The 18,240-nt window shown below is 58.5% G+C and overlaps 10 protein-coding genes across 10 annotated transcripts; 7 read left to right on the forward strand and 3 right to left on the reverse strand.

Moving 5' to 3' along the window:
• Positions 1-86: 86 nt before the first annotated feature.
• On the reverse strand, positions 87-1,372 carry PHYSODRAFT_287343 (hypothetical protein). Its single transcript, XM_009535831.1, has one exon. The coding sequence runs from the start codon at positions 1,243-1,245 to the stop codon at positions 166-168; it is 1,080 nt and encodes a 359-aa protein (XP_009534126.1). The 5' UTR covers positions 1,246-1,372; the 3' UTR covers positions 87-165.
• Positions 1,373-1,570: 198 nt separating this feature from the next.
• PHYSODRAFT_338095 (hypothetical protein) lies at positions 1,571-2,109 on the forward strand (the record flags this gene model as incomplete). The annotated part of the gene is made up of 2 exons (XM_009535832.1): positions 1,571-1,641; positions 1,695-2,109. 2 exons carry the CDS (start codon positions 1,571-1,573, stop codon positions 2,107-2,109), a joined length of 486 nt encoding a protein of 161 aa, XP_009534127.1.
• Positions 2,110-2,814: 705 nt separating this feature from the next.
• Positions 2,815-6,544, forward strand: PHYSODRAFT_564037 (hypothetical protein; the record flags this gene model as incomplete). Its single annotated transcript, XM_009535833.1, has 2 exons — positions 2,815-3,124; positions 3,268-6,544. Exons 1-2 carry the CDS (start codon positions 2,982-2,984, stop codon positions 6,542-6,544), a joined length of 3,420 nt encoding a protein of 1,139 aa, XP_009534128.1. The 5' UTR covers positions 2,815-2,981.
• Positions 6,545-9,354: 2,810 nt separating this feature from the next.
• PHYSODRAFT_518325 (hypothetical protein) lies at positions 9,355-10,248 on the forward strand (the record flags this gene model as incomplete). The annotated part of the gene is made up of 1 exon (XM_009535834.1): positions 9,355-10,248. A coding segment is annotated over one exon (894 nt), but the record flags the coding sequence as incomplete, so codon positions are not given.
• A 95-nt stretch (positions 10,249-10,343) lies between these two features.
• Positions 10,344-10,784, forward strand: PHYSODRAFT_398589 (hypothetical protein; the record flags this gene model as incomplete). The annotated part of the gene is made up of 1 exon (XM_009535835.1): positions 10,344-10,784. A coding segment is annotated over one exon (441 nt), but the record flags the coding sequence as incomplete, so codon positions are not given.
• Positions 10,785-11,163: 379 nt separating this feature from the next.
• PHYSODRAFT_519169 (hypothetical protein) lies at positions 11,164-11,922 on the forward strand (the record flags this gene model as incomplete). The annotated part of the gene is made up of 1 exon (XM_009535836.1): positions 11,164-11,922. A coding segment is annotated over one exon (759 nt), but the record flags the coding sequence as incomplete, so codon positions are not given.
• Positions 11,892-14,045, reverse strand: PHYSODRAFT_518545 (hypothetical protein; the record flags this gene model as incomplete). The annotated part of the gene is made up of 3 exons (XM_009535837.1): positions 11,892-12,195; positions 12,409-12,716; positions 12,795-14,045. The coding sequence occupies 3 exons, from the start codon at positions 14,043-14,045 to the stop codon at positions 11,892-11,894; spliced, it is 1,863 nt and encodes a 620-aa protein (XP_009534132.1).
• A 566-nt stretch (positions 14,046-14,611) lies between these two features.
• On the forward strand, positions 14,612-15,604 carry PHYSODRAFT_519927 (hypothetical protein; the record flags this gene model as incomplete). Its single annotated transcript, XM_009535838.1, has 1 exon — positions 14,612-15,604. One exon carries the CDS (start codon positions 14,612-14,614, stop codon positions 15,602-15,604), a length of 993 nt encoding a protein of 330 aa, XP_009534133.1.
• Positions 15,605-15,689: 85 nt separating this feature from the next.
• PHYSODRAFT_404903 (hypothetical protein) lies at positions 15,690-15,974 on the reverse strand (the record flags this gene model as incomplete). Its single annotated transcript, XM_009535839.1, has 1 exon — positions 15,690-15,974. A coding segment is annotated over one exon (285 nt), but the record flags the coding sequence as incomplete, so codon positions are not given.
• Positions 15,975-16,110: 136 nt separating this feature from the next.
• On the forward strand, positions 16,111-16,835 carry PHYSODRAFT_338099 (hypothetical protein; the record flags this gene model as incomplete). Its single annotated transcript, XM_009535840.1, has 2 exons — positions 16,111-16,540; positions 16,618-16,835. 2 exons carry the CDS (start codon positions 16,111-16,113, stop codon positions 16,833-16,835), a joined length of 648 nt encoding a protein of 215 aa, XP_009534135.1.
• Positions 16,836-18,240: the final 1,405 nt, after the last annotated feature.

An 18,240-nucleotide genomic window follows, 5' to 3' on the forward strand; every position in this document is an offset into this window, starting at 1 on the left:
TTGAAGAAACTCCGGACTCGACCCTTGTTGACTGCCATGATGCTCTTCACAACAAGCACAAAGGCAGAGGAACTCTAAACAAACAAAATAGGGATGAATTTTTGATCGAGACGAGCAGCAATTCCAAACGACATTGCACTGTCCTGAGGGAGGGATATGGAAAACCTAGTACATGTCGCCCTCGAAAAGCACCTCGTCGTCCTTTTTGCGGTAGATCTGGTCGCCCTCGTGGAGCGAGACGTCGAGGCTGGCCGGGCCGATGGGGCGCTGCAGCGCCACGGGCTGCTTGTCGGCCGTCGTGAGCGGCGTCATGATCTCCTCGTAGTCGTCCGTGGCCTCCTGCTCGCGCATCAGAGCCGTCTGGCGAGCGCGTTCGCGCACCTTGGCGCCGAAGTGGATGAGGCACATGAGCAGCGCCACGCCGCCGATGACGATGCCCGTGATGGCGGCGCCGCTGAGCGTCGTGGTCTTGACCGGCGTCTTGGTGTACGTCTCGTAGGTCGTGTCCCAGTCCGAGGCCAGGCCCGTGCGGGACGTGCAGCACTCGAGGTGCTCCTCCCAGACTGCGTTCGTGATGACGCAGCGGCCGGCCAGGCCCTCGCACTTCTCGGCCAGGTTCTTCCACGTGTACGTCTTGGTCTTGGAGTACTCGAGCATGCTCGTGAGGCAGCCGCTGAGCACCATGGGCGTGCCTTCCGGGTCGCCGTAGCAGCCGTGCTGGATCATCTTGGAGCCCTTGATGCTCCTGGTGTTGCTCGTGTAGCGGATGTCCTGCTTGCCCACGGCCCAGAAGCTCTCACAGTCGGTCGAGGCGAAGAGGATGGCGGTCATGCTGTCGCTCAGCGGCTTGAGTGCGTTGTTGATGCGCCACTCGAGCGTGGGGCCGAAGAGGAAGCCGCAGTTCTCGGCTGTCGAGGGGCTGGCCTCGCTCGAGCACGAGGGCTGCGTCGTGGCCGACGACGCGTAGCAGCAGCCGTTGCTCTTGACCTGCGTGTAGATGGAGGGCAGCGACGCTGTCTGCGTCGTGTTGCTCGAGTTGATGGTGGTGCCGTCGTAGCTCTCCGTGGGGGCGATGCACGTGTACGGGCACGTCACGCAGCCGCCGTTCGAGTCGTAGTTGCTCCAGTCGTCCGTGTTGATCTCGATCACGTAGCCCGCCGACTGGTTAAAGTAGTTTTTGGCCTGCGCGGCCTGCGCCAGCAGCAGCAGCGCCAGCGCGCAGCGGCGGAGTCCTGCTACGGCCATGGTGTGTGTGGGGGGGGGGGCGGCGTATACGCTTAGCTGTGTCGAGGGGGTAAGAGACGCCGAACTATGGACCACCGCCGCGATAGACTGCTCGGAGGAGGTGGTGAGCTCTGTGACCTCGCCTTGCGACTGCGCCAAGAGAAAAATACAGAGTGGGGGACGGCCTGCGTTGGGCGGCGGTTGCATCAAAACCGAAGCGGCCAGGCGGCCTGTAAATTACCGATAGATTGCGAGTCAGTTCGGGCCAGATGGCCAGCGACGGTTCACCCATTGATGCGATCGTCACGGCGAAAAATTTCGGAAACCACCCGCCGCCCGAGCCAAAATGTGCCTGCTGCCCGTCTTGGTGAAGCTGCGTGAAGAGCTGCCGCCGCGTCTTGGTGTGCCCGCGGCATCGTCGCATTTATTATCTCGCAGCGAGGGCGGCTCCGGCAGCTCTGCGCGTGTAGCTCCGCGGCTATCAGCGCGGTGCAGAGCGTGCCGGTGCAGACTGGCCGGCAGCTGAGGGATTTGGCGGCCGAGCGCAGATGGAGTGTGGATTTTTCCGCTTGGCAATATTTGGGCACCGAGATGGAGGTGCCACGGCGGCGATGCCCATCAGCGCGGCCTGAATTCTGCGGCGCCACGACTCGAGAGCAGCGCAAGACGTGGCGGCGGCGGTGCCGCCCCGCCGAAATTGGCTGGCTGCGCTCAGCGCTGTGGAGGCTCCAGCGTTCGGCGCTGCAGGTTGAAGTGCTCTCGTCGGCTCGTGGGCTCGTTGGCTCGCGTCCGGCGCTCGACGGCACGGCTGTCTCGACGAGACGAGAGCTGTCGCGTGCGAACACCGGGGGGCAGCAGGACAGCAGGACAGCAGGACAGCGTTGAACCAGATGCGGATAAGCTCGTCGGGCCGGCAGGACGGCTGTGAGATCACACTTGTCATATGGGTGCGGGCAAGTGTATTCGTGGCGCTGGCCTCACGGACCCCTTGGTCATGGCGGTGGTAGCGGATGCCAGTGAGTCTTATTGCGCCGGCCGCCTCGTGCGTGCGTGCATGCGGATCCAGTCTCTTCCGCTGCCCTGCTGCGCTAGTCGTGTTGTCGCGGTAATGGCGGCCGCGGTGACAGGCCTGCAATGCTGGCGGGGAAAGCCTGGTGATGCAATGCCGCCGAGATGTACATATCCGCGGCTCCGCTTGCAGCCGCACATGCGCTGCGTCCCCACCTAACGGCGGGAGGTTTCATCCTTGGTGGACTTCCTGCATACAGGCAGGCAGGCAGGCAAAATGCGTAGCCATCATCGCACACACGCCACTTCCTGCAGATGCAATGCAATGGGCTGTGCCACAGCAAGCTGCGAAGATGGCTCGCTGAAACTCCTCGCGATCCCCTGAGTCGTGAGGAGCCAGTTGGGGCCCGTCTCTGCCCAGAGCCTTTTTTCGGTTATGGATTCTGGGGTAATTTATCGGTAATTTATCGCCTCGAGCGCACGCCAGGAAAACGGCCGGGGCAACCCCCAGAGAAAACACCCAGCCAGCGAAGCGCGCTCTCTGAGCCCTCATTTCTGGTTTTGTGTTCACTCGGCAGCAGACCAAAGCGCGCCTCCGTTAGCCTCTCGACTCGACACATCCCTCGAGTTGACCGACTGAGCGGCGCCTTACCCCCCTCTAGTGTCGGACGGACCCAAGACAGAAGACACTCCCCCCACCCAAGCACTACACAGCGAGCGAGCGACTGTAGCAGTGGGCTCAAAGCAGCATGGGGCTCACCGGCGCGGGCATCATCGCCTCCGTCGTGGGCATCCTGGGCGGCGTGTCGCTCTCGTGCGGCGGCTGGTCGTCGCTGTCCCTCGGCGCGCGCTCCCTCTTCGTCACGACGCAGTTCCTCTCGGCCTTTGCCATGTACGTTGCCTGCCACGACGACCATCACTCCTGCTCTTCCAACTCTGTGAAGGGCGCTCAATTGGGGTGTCGTTACGTTCGCACCGGTCTATTTTTAGAACCATAACTGACTTGTGTTCTATCATGTAATATTCTACCAACAGGGGGTTCGTCGTTGCCTTCACCGCCATCTCGTCGCTGACGGACACTAACGAGTGGATCGCCGTCGCTGCCGGCGGTGGCGCGGGCTTCGTGGTCGCGCTCATCGTGGGCTTCATGACGATCTTCGGACCGTACATCCTTATCCTGGTCACGGGCGGCATCATCGCGTGCTACCTGCTGCTCATCGACGCCTACGACGGTGTGAACCTCTTCCCGGCCGACAACCAGCTGGCGCGCCAGGAGTTCGTGATCGCCTTCATGATCATCTTCGAGCTCGTGTGCTGCTCGTCCTCCAAGACGTCAGAGCTGGAGAACCACCGCTTCAAGTACATCATCTTCTCGGCCATCACTGGCGGCTGGATGGCGTCGGACGGTGTTTCCCGTCTCATTGACTCGACGGCTGTGCTCTCGGACGTGGGCTTCACCTCGATCCAGGATGGCGGCTCGGCCGCGCTCAAGGGCATCGACGGCAGCGCGCAGACGCTCATGTTCCTGATCTGGGGCGCCGTCTTCGTTGTCGGCGGCCTGAACCAGCTCTCGATGCGCTGGGGACTCATGTGCTACAACCGCGTGGGCGCCCACGCCCAGCTCGGCCCCGTCGAGGAGCAGATGCCGGAGCTGCCCACGGGCGCAACGCTGCCCGCGCAGACCATGAACGAGCGTGTCCGCCTTGTGTGCGAGAACTGTTTTGCTACGGTGCCCAGCGGCACGGCCTTCTGTACCGAGTGTGGTGAGGCCATGCCCTCGGACGAAGCCGACCCGAACGTCAGCATCTCGCAGGCCCAGATGCCGTCGGTCACGATGAACAACAAGTCGCAGGTCCCCGACCGCTGGCAGCAGGTGCCGCACCGCACGTACCTCAGCACGACGTCGTTCGTCGACCCCAAGCACGCCAAGGAGGGCGGCGTGAGCATGAAGGACAACGGCCGCAGCATCCGCTTCATGGACTCGGGTGTGCAGGGCCCGGACGGCAAGATGAGCCAGTACAACGACTCCATCGCTGGCGTGCGCAACTACTACGAGCCTTCGTTCCGTTCGTTCGCCATGTCGACCTACTCGATCGCTAACCGTGCAGCTGAGCCCGTGGACACGCCCAACATCCGCAAGTACAAGATGTCTGGCAGTGGCATGTTTCACGTCTTCTACTTCGGCACGGCTGCTACGGGCGTCTTCTGGCTGTACTACTTGACTACGATGTACCCGCAGCAGTACTTCTGCGACCATGCCCGCCCGACGCTTCCCTGCAGTGCGCTGCCCAGCAGTGAAACTTCGGGCTGCTACAGTTCGACGGTCAACTTCGACGCCGACTCCGGCGAGGGTTACTGCATCCAGGACGTGCCGTTCATGTCGTGGCTCATGTACGCGATGATGATCTTCAGTGAGTTCCTCAACTACTTCCTGGGTCTGCTGTTCAACTTCAGTATGTGGCGCCCTATCCGTCGTGGTGCTCGTTACATGAACGACTTCAAGCCGCCTATCCCGAAGGAGCAGTGGCCGACGGTCGACATCTTCCTGTGTCACTACATGGAACCTGTGACGGACTCCATGGCTACGCTAAAGAACTGTCTTGCTATGCAGTACCCTCCGGAGCTGCTCCATATTTTCGTCCTTGATGATGGTTACGCCAAGTCCGTGTGGGACGCCAACAACCACTTCAAGGTTACGGTGAACACGAAGGTGATAGAGATCTGTGGTGACCTGCGTGGCGATGTCGCCCGCATCATGCACGAGCGTGTGGTCGGCCCCGTGCAGGACGACCAGTCCCTGAAGACGTGGCGTCGCCAGCACAGCTCTGTGCGTGAACTCCGCAAGGAGGGCAGCAAGGGTGTGCAGCGTCGTGACTGTGCCGTCGGCTCGCTGTCAGACGACTACGACTACCGTGACCGCGGTATCCCGCGTGTGACTTTCATTGGTCGCATGAAGCCCGAGACCCACCACTCCAAGGCCGGTAACATCAATAACGCCCTGTTCAACGAAGGCGCCGACGGCAAGTACCTGCTGATTCTGGATAACGATATGAAGCCGCACCCGAAGTTCCTGCTCGCCGTGCTGCCGTTCTTCTTCTCGGAGGGCGAGGCTGTGGACGGTGGAGGCCGCCAGTACAGTGACGACATCTCGTGGAACCAGGTGTCGTACGTGCAGACACCGCAGTACTTCGAGGACACGCCGCAGCTGACGATCATGGGTGACCCGTGTGGACACAAGAACACCATTTTCTTCGACGCTGTGCAGTGTGGCCGTGATGGTTTCGACTCGGCAGCTTTCGCCGGTACGAACGCCGTTTTCCGTCGCCAGGCTTTCGACTCGATCGGTGGCATTCAGTACGGTACCCAGACAGAAGATGCCTACACGGGTAACGTGCTGCACACTTCCGGCTGGGACTCCGTGTACTTCCGTAAGGATTTCGAGGGCGATGCCAAGGACCGCATCCGTCTGTGTGAAGGTGCCGTGCCCGAAACGGTCGCTGCCGCCATGGGTCAGAAGAAGCGTTGGGCCAAGGGTGCCGTGCAGATTCTGCTGATGAAAAATGAAAGCGAGGTGGACCCAGACTGGCGTCCGCCGCGTGTGCCTGCCCCGGACCCGAAGCCGTCGCTCGCGTTCCCGCGTAAGATGTTCTTCTACGACTCGGTGCTGTACCCGTTCGGTTCGATCCCCGCTCTGTGTTACGTGGCTATCGCTATCTACTACCTCTGCACGGGTGACGCTCCTATCTACGCTCGCGGTACCAAGTTCCTGTACTCTTTCTTGCCCGTGACGTTCTGCCGTTGGGTGCTCAACTTGCTGGCCAACCGCGCCGTCGACAACAACGATGTGTGGCGTGCCCAGCAGACGTGGTTCTCCTTCTCCTTCATCACGATGATGGCTATCGTGGAGGCCATCCAGGCGCGTGTGACGGGCAAGGACAAGTCGTGGGCCAACACGGGTGCCGGTCAGAAGACGTCGTGGACGGAAATCCCCAACGTGCTGTTCTTCTTCACGCTGCTCTTCAGTCAGTTGGTGGCGCTGATCCGATTCTTCGAGTACGAGAACGCCACGAACCCGTGGAACTACGTGTCTGCCATGTTCTTCGGCTTCTTCGTCATGAGCCAGTTCTACCCTATGGTCAAGATGAGTATCACGGAGTACTGTGGCTGGGACCACACGGCCGCGACGTTCACGGCCAACGTGTTCGGCTCGCTGCTGGTGGTGTACATTGTGGTATTCGTGCAGCTGTGGCAGGTCTACTACGAGGGCAACCTCCAGGTGTCCCAGGGCACAGCAGGTTCCACTTCGTCTTAGGCAAGCATCGGACTGTCATGAAGACCCAGGTGGCCAGTCCGGGCGGAGGAAACGGGAAGGCAGTACATGCAGAGTGCAGCACAAGCGGTAGTGTAGCTTATGTAGCGAATCAGCGGTGCGCTCGAACGCGTGCGCCCTCTTCGCTCCTTCCAAGTGACTGGACATTTTTCATCATACGTAAAATTGCTTTTTGCTTGAATCTGTTGAATTCGCTCAAGGTTGGTTGCCATGGACTTGCTCAGACAGCTAACTTTAGTTTGACGTGGCAGTGCCTTGTGTTGATTCGCGGTCTTTCGATGCCGGCCGCCGACGCTTTGAGGCTGTTGGTACTTGTGGCTTGGTTGACACGTGAAGTTCATGCAGGAGATGCTGCAAGTGCGTGGACAACCGGCCGTCGGGTGGAGCGCGTGTGCACGTTTGAAGGCTACTACTCGGTCCCCAGAGCTACCACGACGCGACCATGTCCAGGCATGATGCCCTGCCCGCCCGGTTCCTACTGCACGTACGGTCGCAACGAAGTTTATTTTCATTAGTATGCACTAACCAGCTCGTAACTTGTTGATTGATGCAGCGGTGGAGAACGTCGGCCGTGTCCCGCCGGCGTCTATGGCGCTGAGGAAGGATTGCGCACGAAGCAGTGCTCAGCTCCGTGTCCGGAGGGCTTCTACTGCCCTGAAGGAACCGCGAGACCTATCGAGTGCGGATCAGCAGACAAGTACTGCCCGCTCGGATCGACGCAGCCGATGGCAGTGCCGGAAGGCTTCCTCGCGTTAGGAGGCAAGCCGACAGATCGACGTCGAAGCAGCATCAGCCCTTGCAATCCAGGCTCGTTTTGTGTAGGAGGGTCTTCGCGATGGTGTTCTGCCGGCACATACGGGTCTGAATCAAGACTTTCGACACCACAGTGCTCCGGACGCTGCCCTGTAGGCCACTACTGCCCCAAGGCGAGCATCAAACCCACTCCGTGTCCCGCAGGCACTTACGGTGCTGCAGAAGGCCTCACGGACGCGAGCTGCTCCGGCGTATGCCCAGTTGGGTACGCTTGCCCTGAAGGCACGGGATCAGCTACAACCTGGCCATGCGACCACAGCACATTTTGCCAAGAAGGAAGCGCTGAACCGCGAGCACCACGCCCAGGAGCTCACGTCGTTGAAGTCGCGGCGACGGAGGAAGCTGCTTGTCCGCTCGGGTCGTTCTGCAGCCCGGACGAAGCTCCAGGAAGCTCCAGACTTTGTCCTGGGGGATCATTCGGCAATTCGACGCGTCTTACGAGTGCTGCCTGCTCAGGACTCTGCTCCGCTGGATTCTACTGCCCGCGAGGCAGCACGAGCGCGACGCAGCTTCCGTGCGGCAGCGTAGATGTCTTCTGCCCACTTGGCTCAGCACTGCCGACTCGAGTGTCTCCAGGATATTACACTGTCGGGGGTCTCGTGATGGCGAAAGGTTCACTAACGGTGGACGCATTGGCAGCAGAGCGCGAGACGGATCGAATGACTCGTGTGGCCCAGCGTCGCTGTGAACCTGGCCATTACTGCGCGGACGGAGAGCGCCACGCGTGCCCTGCAGGTACATTTGGGGGCAAGGCGGGTCTCACCACGCCTGAGTGCTCGGGGCCGTGCGCGGCAGGATACTATTGCCCCGAAGGAAGTATCGTCGCCCAAGCCGTGGCCTGCGCAACCAGTGCTGCCTTCTGCCCGCAAGGGTCCGCTTTGCCAACTCAAACGGAAAGAGGCTACTGCGCGGTCTCTTTGGACAATGCTGCTGGGCCGAGATGGTACGATCAGTGCAAGGCGAAACCTGGAGAGTTCGCGTGGAGAGGAACGTGTTATCCTTGTCCAGCAGGGGTGTACGGCTCGCAAGAGATGGAGACAAGACCGACGTGCTCGGGTCCCTGCGCTCCGGGATACTACTGCCCGCCAGGAAGCACGACCCCAACGCAACGCGAGTGTGGCTCTGCATCCGTCTTCTGCCCTGAAGCGTCGGGAAAACCCTGGGCTGTTTTCCAGGGCTATTACACATCGCTGCAAGTTCGCTCCATCACTTCGAATACGACGCAAGCGCCTGGCTGCGAGCCTGGCCGGTATCGGGACTATTCCACCACGGTTAACGCGTTCATGGACGTCGTCACGGGCCGCAGCCCCATTAGTGTCGACTACGGCGACTATTCCTTCCCAGTCGCCCAATGCGTGCCATGCCCAGTCAACACGTTCAAACCAGGAACTGGAGACGACTTGGAGCTCTGCCAGCCATGTCCAGAGTTCACGACCGTCAGTACATGCGATCGGCGATCGTGCACTTGCTTCCGCCAAGCTGGTGGAGAAAGCTTTGACGCTTCAGTCTTCGCCCTGTACTTCGACAAAGCGACGTTATCCTGTGATCTCGTGCCCAAGTCGCTGGTCGCGTCCATTGGCGATGGCGCTGCCAGCAACGACTCCGTGTACACGCGATCGGAGCAGTTTCCGTGTGAACGAGGCTACTTTTGCATCGATGGAGTGCGTTCCCCATGCCCCGCAGGTTACTATGGCGATGGAGGCCTCGAGACACGACCGACGTGCGCTGGGGTCTGTTCACCAGGATTCTACTGCCCTCTCGCCAGCCAAAACAGCACGGCCCGCGTCTGTGGAGATGCCAACGTCTTCTGTCCAAGCGGCAGCGCTGTCCCCACGCCCGTTTGGTCAGGCTACTACTCCGTTCGCCTTCTCCCCTTCGGAGCTGACGGCCTCTTGGTATCCGACGTTGGCTTTGAAGGCTACAGCGTGGGTTCGACAGGAGAACTGGCGCCGAAGAACGAGGATATTCGCGACGGCCAGCGGATCTGCGAGCCTGGAACTTATTGCGTCGACGGCAAGAAGTATCTGTGTCCTGCAGGTCGGTACGGCACATCCGGTGAGACGTCGCCGCTCTGCACAGGCTTGTGCACGCGAGGATATTACTGTCCCAAAGGCAGCACGTCTCCAACAGAGCGCGAGTGCGGCGCAGACGGATTGATCTGTCGGACCGGATCGCCCGAGCCGCAGCCCATCCAGGTGGGCTACTACTCCATCGGCGTCACCAACACCACCCGATTCTTCCAGACACCGTGTGAGCCTGGGTACTTCTGCATCGATGGCATCAAGTACCAGTGCCCTGCCGGCACATACGGCGCTACCAGTGGCCTCAGCACAGCCGCGTGCTCTGGGCTGTGCGCTCCAGGATTCTATTGCCCGTCGTACCCGAATCCGCCGAGTATCTCGCGCACGCAGAACGAATGCGGCAACAGCTCTGTCTATTGTCCGGAAGGCACAGGCAACGAGCCCGAGTTCGTGAAGAGCGGATACTACAGCGTCCTGACCACTGGAATGGCCGACGATGGTCGCAACGCCACTCAAAACGACGTGAAGATCTGTCCGAAAGGCTTCTACTGCCGTCAGGGAATCCGCATTCGCTGTCCTGAAGGAACCTACGGCGACGTCGAAGGCCTCAGCGCAGTGTCCTGCAGTGGCTGGTGTCCTGCAGGCTACTACTGCCCGTTCGCCACGATTGACTACCGCTTGAACCCCTGTCTTCCAGGAACGTACGCGACGAAAGGAGCTGCAGTCTGCATGCCGTGTCCAGCCAGCTCGCAGAGTCGAGCGTCGGTGCTCAAGACGTTCCAGCTACTGCCGCCAGAACAGGCCGAGAAGCCGCCATGCACCACACACCGCGAATGCTGCTTCTTCGGCTGAAGGAAATATGAGGAATGCAACTCGTTTCCCATGAAGCTCACTCTACTTGTGTTGTTATACTTCACGCTGTCAGATGCAGCGTCTCCAGGACGCGGGACGTCATCGCTGGCCGCAAGACGGGAGGCAAGGTCCGAGGTGAAATCCTGTTGAACGGCCATCCCGCTACCGACTTGACGATTCGTCGCGCCTCCGGGTACTGCGAGCAAACGGACATCCACTGCGAGTCCTCGACGTTCCGCGAAGCTCTCACCTCCAGTGCGTTCCTGCGTCAAGGCGCCGACATCTCCGACAGTCAGAAACTCGACTCGGCGGACGAGTGTCTTGAGCTCTTGAACCTGAGGCCGATCACCGACCAAATCATCCGCGGCAGCTCGGTGGAGCAGATGAAGCGCCTGACAATTGGCGTCGAGCTAGCGGCGCAACCTAGCCTTCTCTTCTTGGACGAGCCTACCAACGGCCTGGACGCTCGCTCCGCCAAGCTCATCATGGATGCCATTCGCAAGGTTGCTAACACGGGGCGAACGGTGGTGTGCACGATCCACCAGCCTTCGTCGGAAGTCTTCCAGGTGTTCGACAGTTTGCTGCTACTGAAGCGAGGTGGCGAGATGGTCTTCTATGGCGAATTGGGGAACCAAGCATGCGATATGGTCCGCTACTTTGAGTCCATCGACGGCGTCCAGAAGCTCGCTGAAGGTTACAACCCCGCGACGTAGATGCTGGAGGTGATTGGAGCTGGTGTTGGGAACGACAACGGCGACAAATCGCACTTCGTGGGGATCTTCAAAACGAGTCACCTCTTCAGACACCTTCAAGAGAGCATGGAGCGTGACGGCGTCTTCCGGCCGTCGCCGTCGATCCCCGCCGTAAAGTACCAGGGCAAGGCTTCTTCGGGTTCGTCAGCTTCTCTGCGGCCGCCCCCGTTGCGTCAATGGAGCGCTTTCGTTCTACCGGGAACGTGCCGCAGAGACTTACGGAGCTTTCTGGTACTTCATCGCTTTGACGCTCGTGGAGATCCCGTACGTATTCGGCAGCACGCTGCTGTTTGTAGCCATCTTCTTCCCCATGATGGGGTTCACTGGAGTGGGCACGTTCGTGGTCTATTGGCTCTACTTGTCGCTGCACGCGCTGTGGCACGCCTACTTCGGCCAGCTCATGGCGTACGCGCTGCCGACGGTGGACGTGGCGACGATTGTCGGCGTGCTAATCGTCTGTATCTTCCTGCTCTTCAGCGGCTTCAACCCTCCGGGAGACGCCATCCCTCAAGGCTTCAAGTGGATCTACGACATGAACCCGCAGAGGTACACGCTGGCAATCCTCTCGTCCCTTGCGCTCGGGAGCTGCTCGACTGGAGGTTCAGACATTGGCTGCAAGGTCCTAACCGGTGCACCGCCCACACTCCCCGACAATATGACCGTCAAGGCGTACATCGAAAGCGTGTTCAACATCAAACACAGCGAGCTCCAGACCAACATCGCCTTCGTTGTCGGCTTCATCATCGTGTACCGTTTGCTCGCGCTGCTAGCACTGCGCTTCATCAACCAGCAGTCCACGCATGCGATCATTGTTCGCCCTGTTCTCCATCTCAACAACAGCGAGGTTCACGTAAGTTCTAGGACGTTCAATACACCGGTGTGTTGCGATATTCAGCATAGCTCGACGATATCCCCCACTTGACCCATTGTGCCTCTACAATCTTGAAAATCAACGCGAATTTTGCCCGCTTTGCCAAAAGGTTTTTCGATGCTCCCAAAGTCCGCAACTCCTCCATCGCCGTAAACACAGCGTACACGACTCCCCACAGCTTCTATCGCTTCTTGCTCTGAAGTGAACATACCTGCAACAATAGCAAAAGGGTTTCTTCCGTCTGCAGCCGTCTCGCCCTTCAGTCGCTCAATACGTCCACTCCGGGTGGCAACCCCTGGGATGGTAGTCGCTCCTTCTTCCTCGCTAACAGGCGCTTCCACAATAGATAAATGGGGAGTCTCTGTCGTCACGGTCTCAACACCCGACTTCTTCGCTGTCGTTGTTGGTTGTGGCGCGAAAGCTTCAGGGTAAAGCAGGCGCTTGTCCTGCAGAAATGGTCGTGCGTTATCCTTCGCAGCGGTCTTAGGCTTGGTATTGGATGCAGCCATCTTTCCTTGCGCTACTTGTCCTTTCGACTTGGGGGGCTTCAGCGTCGTCAGCTTAAGAAAGCGCAGTGCAAACCTCTCTCCAGGCACAGGCAGCGATCGATGCAGCGTACTTGCATCTAACGCTATGCGGAACTTGCCAGCCTTACCGAAGGGCCCGAGAATCGAACCCAGCACTCGCGCCTGCTCGAACAGTACGATCGTGTCCTGATACACACTCCACTTCACATCCTTCGAGAACATGTCACGGCCGATGACTTCCCTTACATCGCCACTGTTGCCACCCTTTGGAGTCACCAGTTTGACCACGAAACCCTCTCGACTTTTGATTCGGCCGATCTGCAGCGTGGACAGATCCGCCACAGACCGGTGCACAGCTGCCAGTGCACTTAACTCTTCAGCATTCGAGCCAACAACGCTTCTCACAGCGCCGTAGAACGCCAACCGACACGTGAATCGCTTCGCATCCAGATCCAGACGCGAGCACACCACCAGAGCGTTGGGAGGACAGAAGACAGCGTGCTCGAACTGGAGCAGCGCAAACACTGACCCCTCACTCCTGCTGCTTCCACCTCCGTTATCAGCTCGATCAAAGTCGAGCTCCGCCACGTACTCATACAATCCCGACGGGTCAAACTCTGCATCTTCCCCCTCGCTCGCCTCTCTTGAGTCCCCCAATCTCGAGAAGAACGTGGTTGTTGCAATCACGGTAGTGTGCCCCACTGTAGCATGGCACTTGCCTCCACTCTTACACGCCGCGCCTCGGAATAACGGCACGCGCGTGACTGGAATCACCACCTGCGTCACCGGAGCCAAGCTGCCAGGGGGCGACACTGCCAGCGCTCTCTCAATGAGGCTCGGGTCGAGTCCGTTCACCCGAACTCCGACTCGATCCCCCTGCGCACACCTGTCCACCTCCTGCTTGAACACCTGCAGCGTCTTGACCTTGGCCTTTACTCCAATTGGCAGCAACTCCAGCTCGTCACCCTTCGTTAAAGCTCCAGACAACACGGTGCCAGTGAGCACGGTGCCGTTTCCAGGCACGGCGAAGCAGTGGTCCACTGCAAGGCGGAAATCTCCGGTTGCGTCTCGATCTGGAGGCTGCAAGTTGGTCCCCAGCACCCCCAGAAGCTCCTGAACCCCTTGAGGCTCTTGATCAGCCCCCACAGCCACAGAAACGACTGGAACAGCTTCAGCTTCGACTTGCAGGTATGTAGCCAAAAACGCCCGTATCTCGGCAGTCACTGCATCAATTGTAGCCATTTTTTCAGAGTCGACGCTTGACAGCAGGTCTATCTTGGTGAGTGCCACCACCACGCGCTTTTTCGCTGCTAACGCTGCCAGCAACAGACTCTCGATAGTCTGAGGCTGCATCCCTTTGCGGCAGTCCACCACCAAGAGCACGGCGTCAATGATGGCTACACCTCCCAAGATTGTACGAAATAAGGACGCGTGCCCCGGGCAGTCCACCAGCGTGACCTGGAGAGATGGCTGCGTATACATCAGGACGAAGCTGGAGAAGCCCAAGTCCAGCGTGATGCCGCGCTGCTGGCTCTGCGGGTGCTTGTCCAGCGCCGCCGTGGACAGCTGCGTGCTCAGCGCGCGCACGAGGCTCGTCTTGCCGCTGTCCACGTGCCCCAGCACGCCCACGTTCACGTTGAGCAGCATGGCTACGCCTACGGCTACGGATCCGATCGTTGTTGACACGGAGTGCCGAAATACTGGTACATCGTACCATACGAATGGTACAACTAAGGAGTGATGGTCGGCAGTTGTTGAAGTTTTTGCGTATGTAGCCATTTGCAGCAATGCGCGGCGAGCAGGCGGTCGGGAGCCGCGTGCGGGTGTACTGGGAGGGTGAGGACGAGTGGTTCGAGGGCGTCGTGGACGCGTTCTCGCCCGAGCGAGGCTACTACGTCAAGTACGACGACGGCGAGGAGCAGTGGGAGCTGGACGCCGGCGAACACGCCATCCGTTTCCTGTCAGACTCGGAAGACGCTCAAGCTGGCGAGTCACAAGCGGACCAAGCGGATAACAACAATGACGACGCGCCTGTTGCAGACGACTATGGAGACGGCGAAGAGGAGTACGAAGAGGACGGCTACGACCATGTCGAGCAAACTGAGGAGAAGGAGGAGGAAGAGGATGTAGCCATGAGCCCGACTCCTGAGCAAGTAGACCCGCCGGTGCAGCCGCCGAAGCAGCAGAGACCCATCAAACCCGCGCGAACGTTCATGCGCTCTTCCGCCGCCTTCTTCCGTGACGAGGACACACTGCGAGAGATGCGGCAGGAGCTTCGCCAGGAGAAGAAGACGCTCACGCACCAGCTGCAGACGCTGACGATGCAACTCGCCGAGAAGGAGCAGGTGTCTGCAGCGATCAAGAGCGAGCTGCAGCAGCTGAAGACGAGTGCGGCGCTGGCCAGCGTCATACGCCAAGTGCCGCGTTCAGCGATGCTCAGTGCGAGCTCCAGCGGTCTTCCGAAGCCCAAGACGGCGGCGCAGTGGGGCGAGCGCGTGCTCGACCAAAAGCTGGAGAACCAGTGTCTAGCTGAGGATCTGCTCGTGTTGAAGATGGCAGTGCAGGACAAGCAGCTCTCGCTCCAGCGCAAGCAGAAACGACGAGACGAGATGAGTGCGAAGCTGACTCGCGTGCCTCGCCGCCATCTCCTCACGCTCGTGGACGTTCAGGTGGAGATTGCGCGGCTTCTAGAGGAGAAGCGTGCGCTGGAGTCTCAGTCTCCACGCTCTTCTTTGCGTGTTGAGAAGGAGCTAGTGACGACCAGCAGGACTGGTGCTAATGCAGCTTCAGCTACGAAGACGGTGCTTCAGAGCGAGTTGACCAGTCTAGAGATCACTGCTGAGCGCTACAAGGAGGAACTCCGTCAGTGGGGGCTTAGAATCGACTGCGAGAAGGCGCGACTGGCGCCGCTGGAGAAACGACTGGTCGCTTTGCAGCAGGAGTTGAAGAGGTATGAAGATTCGCAGGTGTTGCTGCGCAGCGTCTTCTTGCGGTTGGGTCCTGATTCGAGGGATGGCTGTGTGGCGCTGGATGCGGCTTTGACTGCGTTCCAGACGCTCGCTCCGCTGGACCAACCGCCTGTCGCTTATGAGGATATGGCTGCGCGGTTGCAGGACAGCAAGATTCTTTCGGCAGACGGCATGAACGAGCAGCGAGTTTCATTTACACAATTCACGCAAGCGTTTGAATGCTTGTTCAAGTCGTGAGGGCTGTATCAGGATTCGAGAGTTATCACAAGTATAGGGACAATCAAAGAGTTAATTCAAGCAAGACATATCAAAACCCGACTCGGGCGTATTCCAGGATTGCGTACAAGTCGATGGGAATTCGAGCAGGAATTGGTGGCTGGGTGGGCAACCGCACACGCGGGGCCAAGCCCAGCAGCAGACGCGAATCCAGCGTCACGATTGTGTGAGGCTGTAGGATGGGGATGGGGTCCTGGCGAGGGAGGTGTCGGCCCCGATGCAGCACCCCGTGCAGCTTGTAGTTGACCCCGGGGATTGCAGCCCACTGATCTGCCTTCCAATCCAGTTGACCAGGGCGAAGGCCCCAGCCACGAGTGTACCCGATTTCTACCCTGAGAGTGTGCCATTCTCGCCAGCGCAACCCGCGCGGTAGAATAGCCCCCGATTGAGGAGTCGGGGGGAAGCTTAGATCAGCTTCCAGGTGTGGAGGAGAAGTACATGGCGTGCACACTGCGGGAGGGGGTCGCATGTACGTGTCGATCGCTTCGCTCGATTGGAATCAAGTGGAGCAAACCCCGCGAGGCGAGGTCTACGAAGTCTGTGACGCTGACGAGGAGGGCTGGGCTTTGTTCATGGAGAGTGAGGCGCCGGAGACCAAGTGTGGCAAAATGGAGTGGATCGACGGCAGAATCGCGATCGTGGAGTTCCCTTCGCGCGAGCGTGGGGATCTCGTCGGCGCGTTCGTAAGATGCGTGACGCAGAATATTTCCCTTGACGCGTACCTTCATCCGAGTGTCGGGGGCAGCACACCGCGACATCTTCCTTATCATGAAGCTGATCTCAGCTACGGTCCGACCTCCCAAGGCGGAGGTACTCTACCGCCGGGGATCCAATGGCGAGACTGGGACACTCTCAAACTTGAAATCGGGTACTCCCGTGGCTGGGGCCACGGCCCTGGTCAGCTCGATTGGAAGGCAAACCAATGGGCGAAGGTCCCAGGCGTCAACTACATTCTCTGTGTGTCAATCTCGCAGGCGCCACGTACAAACTCTACATGGTGCTGCATCGCGACGGGCATCTGCCTCTCGATGTCTCAACACGCGTTGAAGCTCCTCACACAGTCGTGAAACTCAATTCGCGTCTGCTGTTAGGCCTGGCCCCTCGCGCGCGACTGCCTCGTCAGCCCCCAGTTCCTGTTGGTCTTTTCATCGACTTGTACGAGATCCTGGAACTCACCCGGGCGCGGTTTTGACATGCGCTCGGAGGCATCTCAGAACGATTGAGTAGCTAGTTTTGGCTCGGGGTTGTTCGCCAGGACGCCCATAGGTGGTTAACCTTACTTCGCTCTTGTCTACGAGAGAGCAATAGTAAACCGGACGCGAGTAGAATACTAAACGGTTAAAAGTTGGTTGTATTTCGAGAGATAGGTGTAGTATGTGTAGCGGTCGGCATGGAATTGTATCTTGTCTTTATTACTTTTGGTGGAGGCTATGGGCTGGTGTCGTGGGATATCAGCGAGTTGAATAAGGGTTTGACGTCATACTATGCTCAGCACAGTCAGACGATGTCGGCAACTTTCGAATCGTCATTCTCCCAGACTTCAGCAACACGCCACCACGATGAAACACGCAACAGATATACAAAGTGCAATGAATATGTATACAGACCGAGTACTGTACTACCATACAGCGTTGAGGACGAATGGAAAATTGAAACTGAGGCTTTTGCTCCGCGAACCGGAAATCCGCACCGTGGCACCGTGGTTCTCCGAGCGACAAAGACCAACGATGCCAGTATTGTCTCATATCATTTCGCCCCAGTACTGAAGCTCTTCTCATTTGTCGTTGAAGCGATTGCGTCCCCAATAATCACTCGTTGAGGTATAATCTCGACCCGAATAATCATGGCCATGCTCTGACCGCAGGGAACATTCCGCACGGGGCAGCATGGTTGAGCGACTTCGTTTTTTATTTTAATAGGGTTTGCCACTCCATTTTTATGGAGTGGCAAACCCAAAGAACGTTCGTGGGAGTATCTGTGCGGATTAAGAGTGCTGACAACGTTGAAGTGTGTGGAAATGAAAAAAAAAGATTATTCGGACTCTGCATTACGCGATGCTGGCGGTGGTGTTTGTTAAATCTCTGCTTTTGTAAGCCTGATGGGGATTTGATCAAATTATTTTTGAAAGTCGAAAGCAGAAGCAAGGCAATAGAAGTTTACATGAGTTCCGTGCAACTTTGAATAAGTTGTCTACAGTTCGTACACGAATATGCGTGGAACTTTTTGCCGCCGTGCCTCTTTAAGTTAAGGAGTAGTCTCGCGCTGATATGCAGATGTGAAGAAACTTCACGGGAGTAGATAACTGCATCTCTTGGCCTTACATGTACACGTACAGGTAAATGAACCCTAGTAGTTTGCAACTTTGGTAAACTGTTCGCCTTTTATTACACAAGGCAGACGGGTGTGCAACTTTCGTAACAAGTATTATAATGTGGCACGCATTGTTCATTTTTTTCGATGAAGTTAATCAACTAGAATGCCGCAGATAAAGTTTGTCAAACTTGAAGTGCTGTGAACGTTCAGCCTCTGAACGTTTGCGAACGTCCTATTTACTGAACTCCAGGCGGTTTGGCTCTACGGAGGTCGTAAAGCGGTAG

Source organism: Phytophthora sojae (genome assembly GCF_000149755.1).
Source record: "Phytophthora sojae unplaced genomic scaffold PHYSOscaffold_8, whole genome shotgun sequence".
NCBI lineage: Eukaryota > Oomycota > Peronosporomycetes > Peronosporales > Peronosporaceae > Phytophthora > Phytophthora sojae.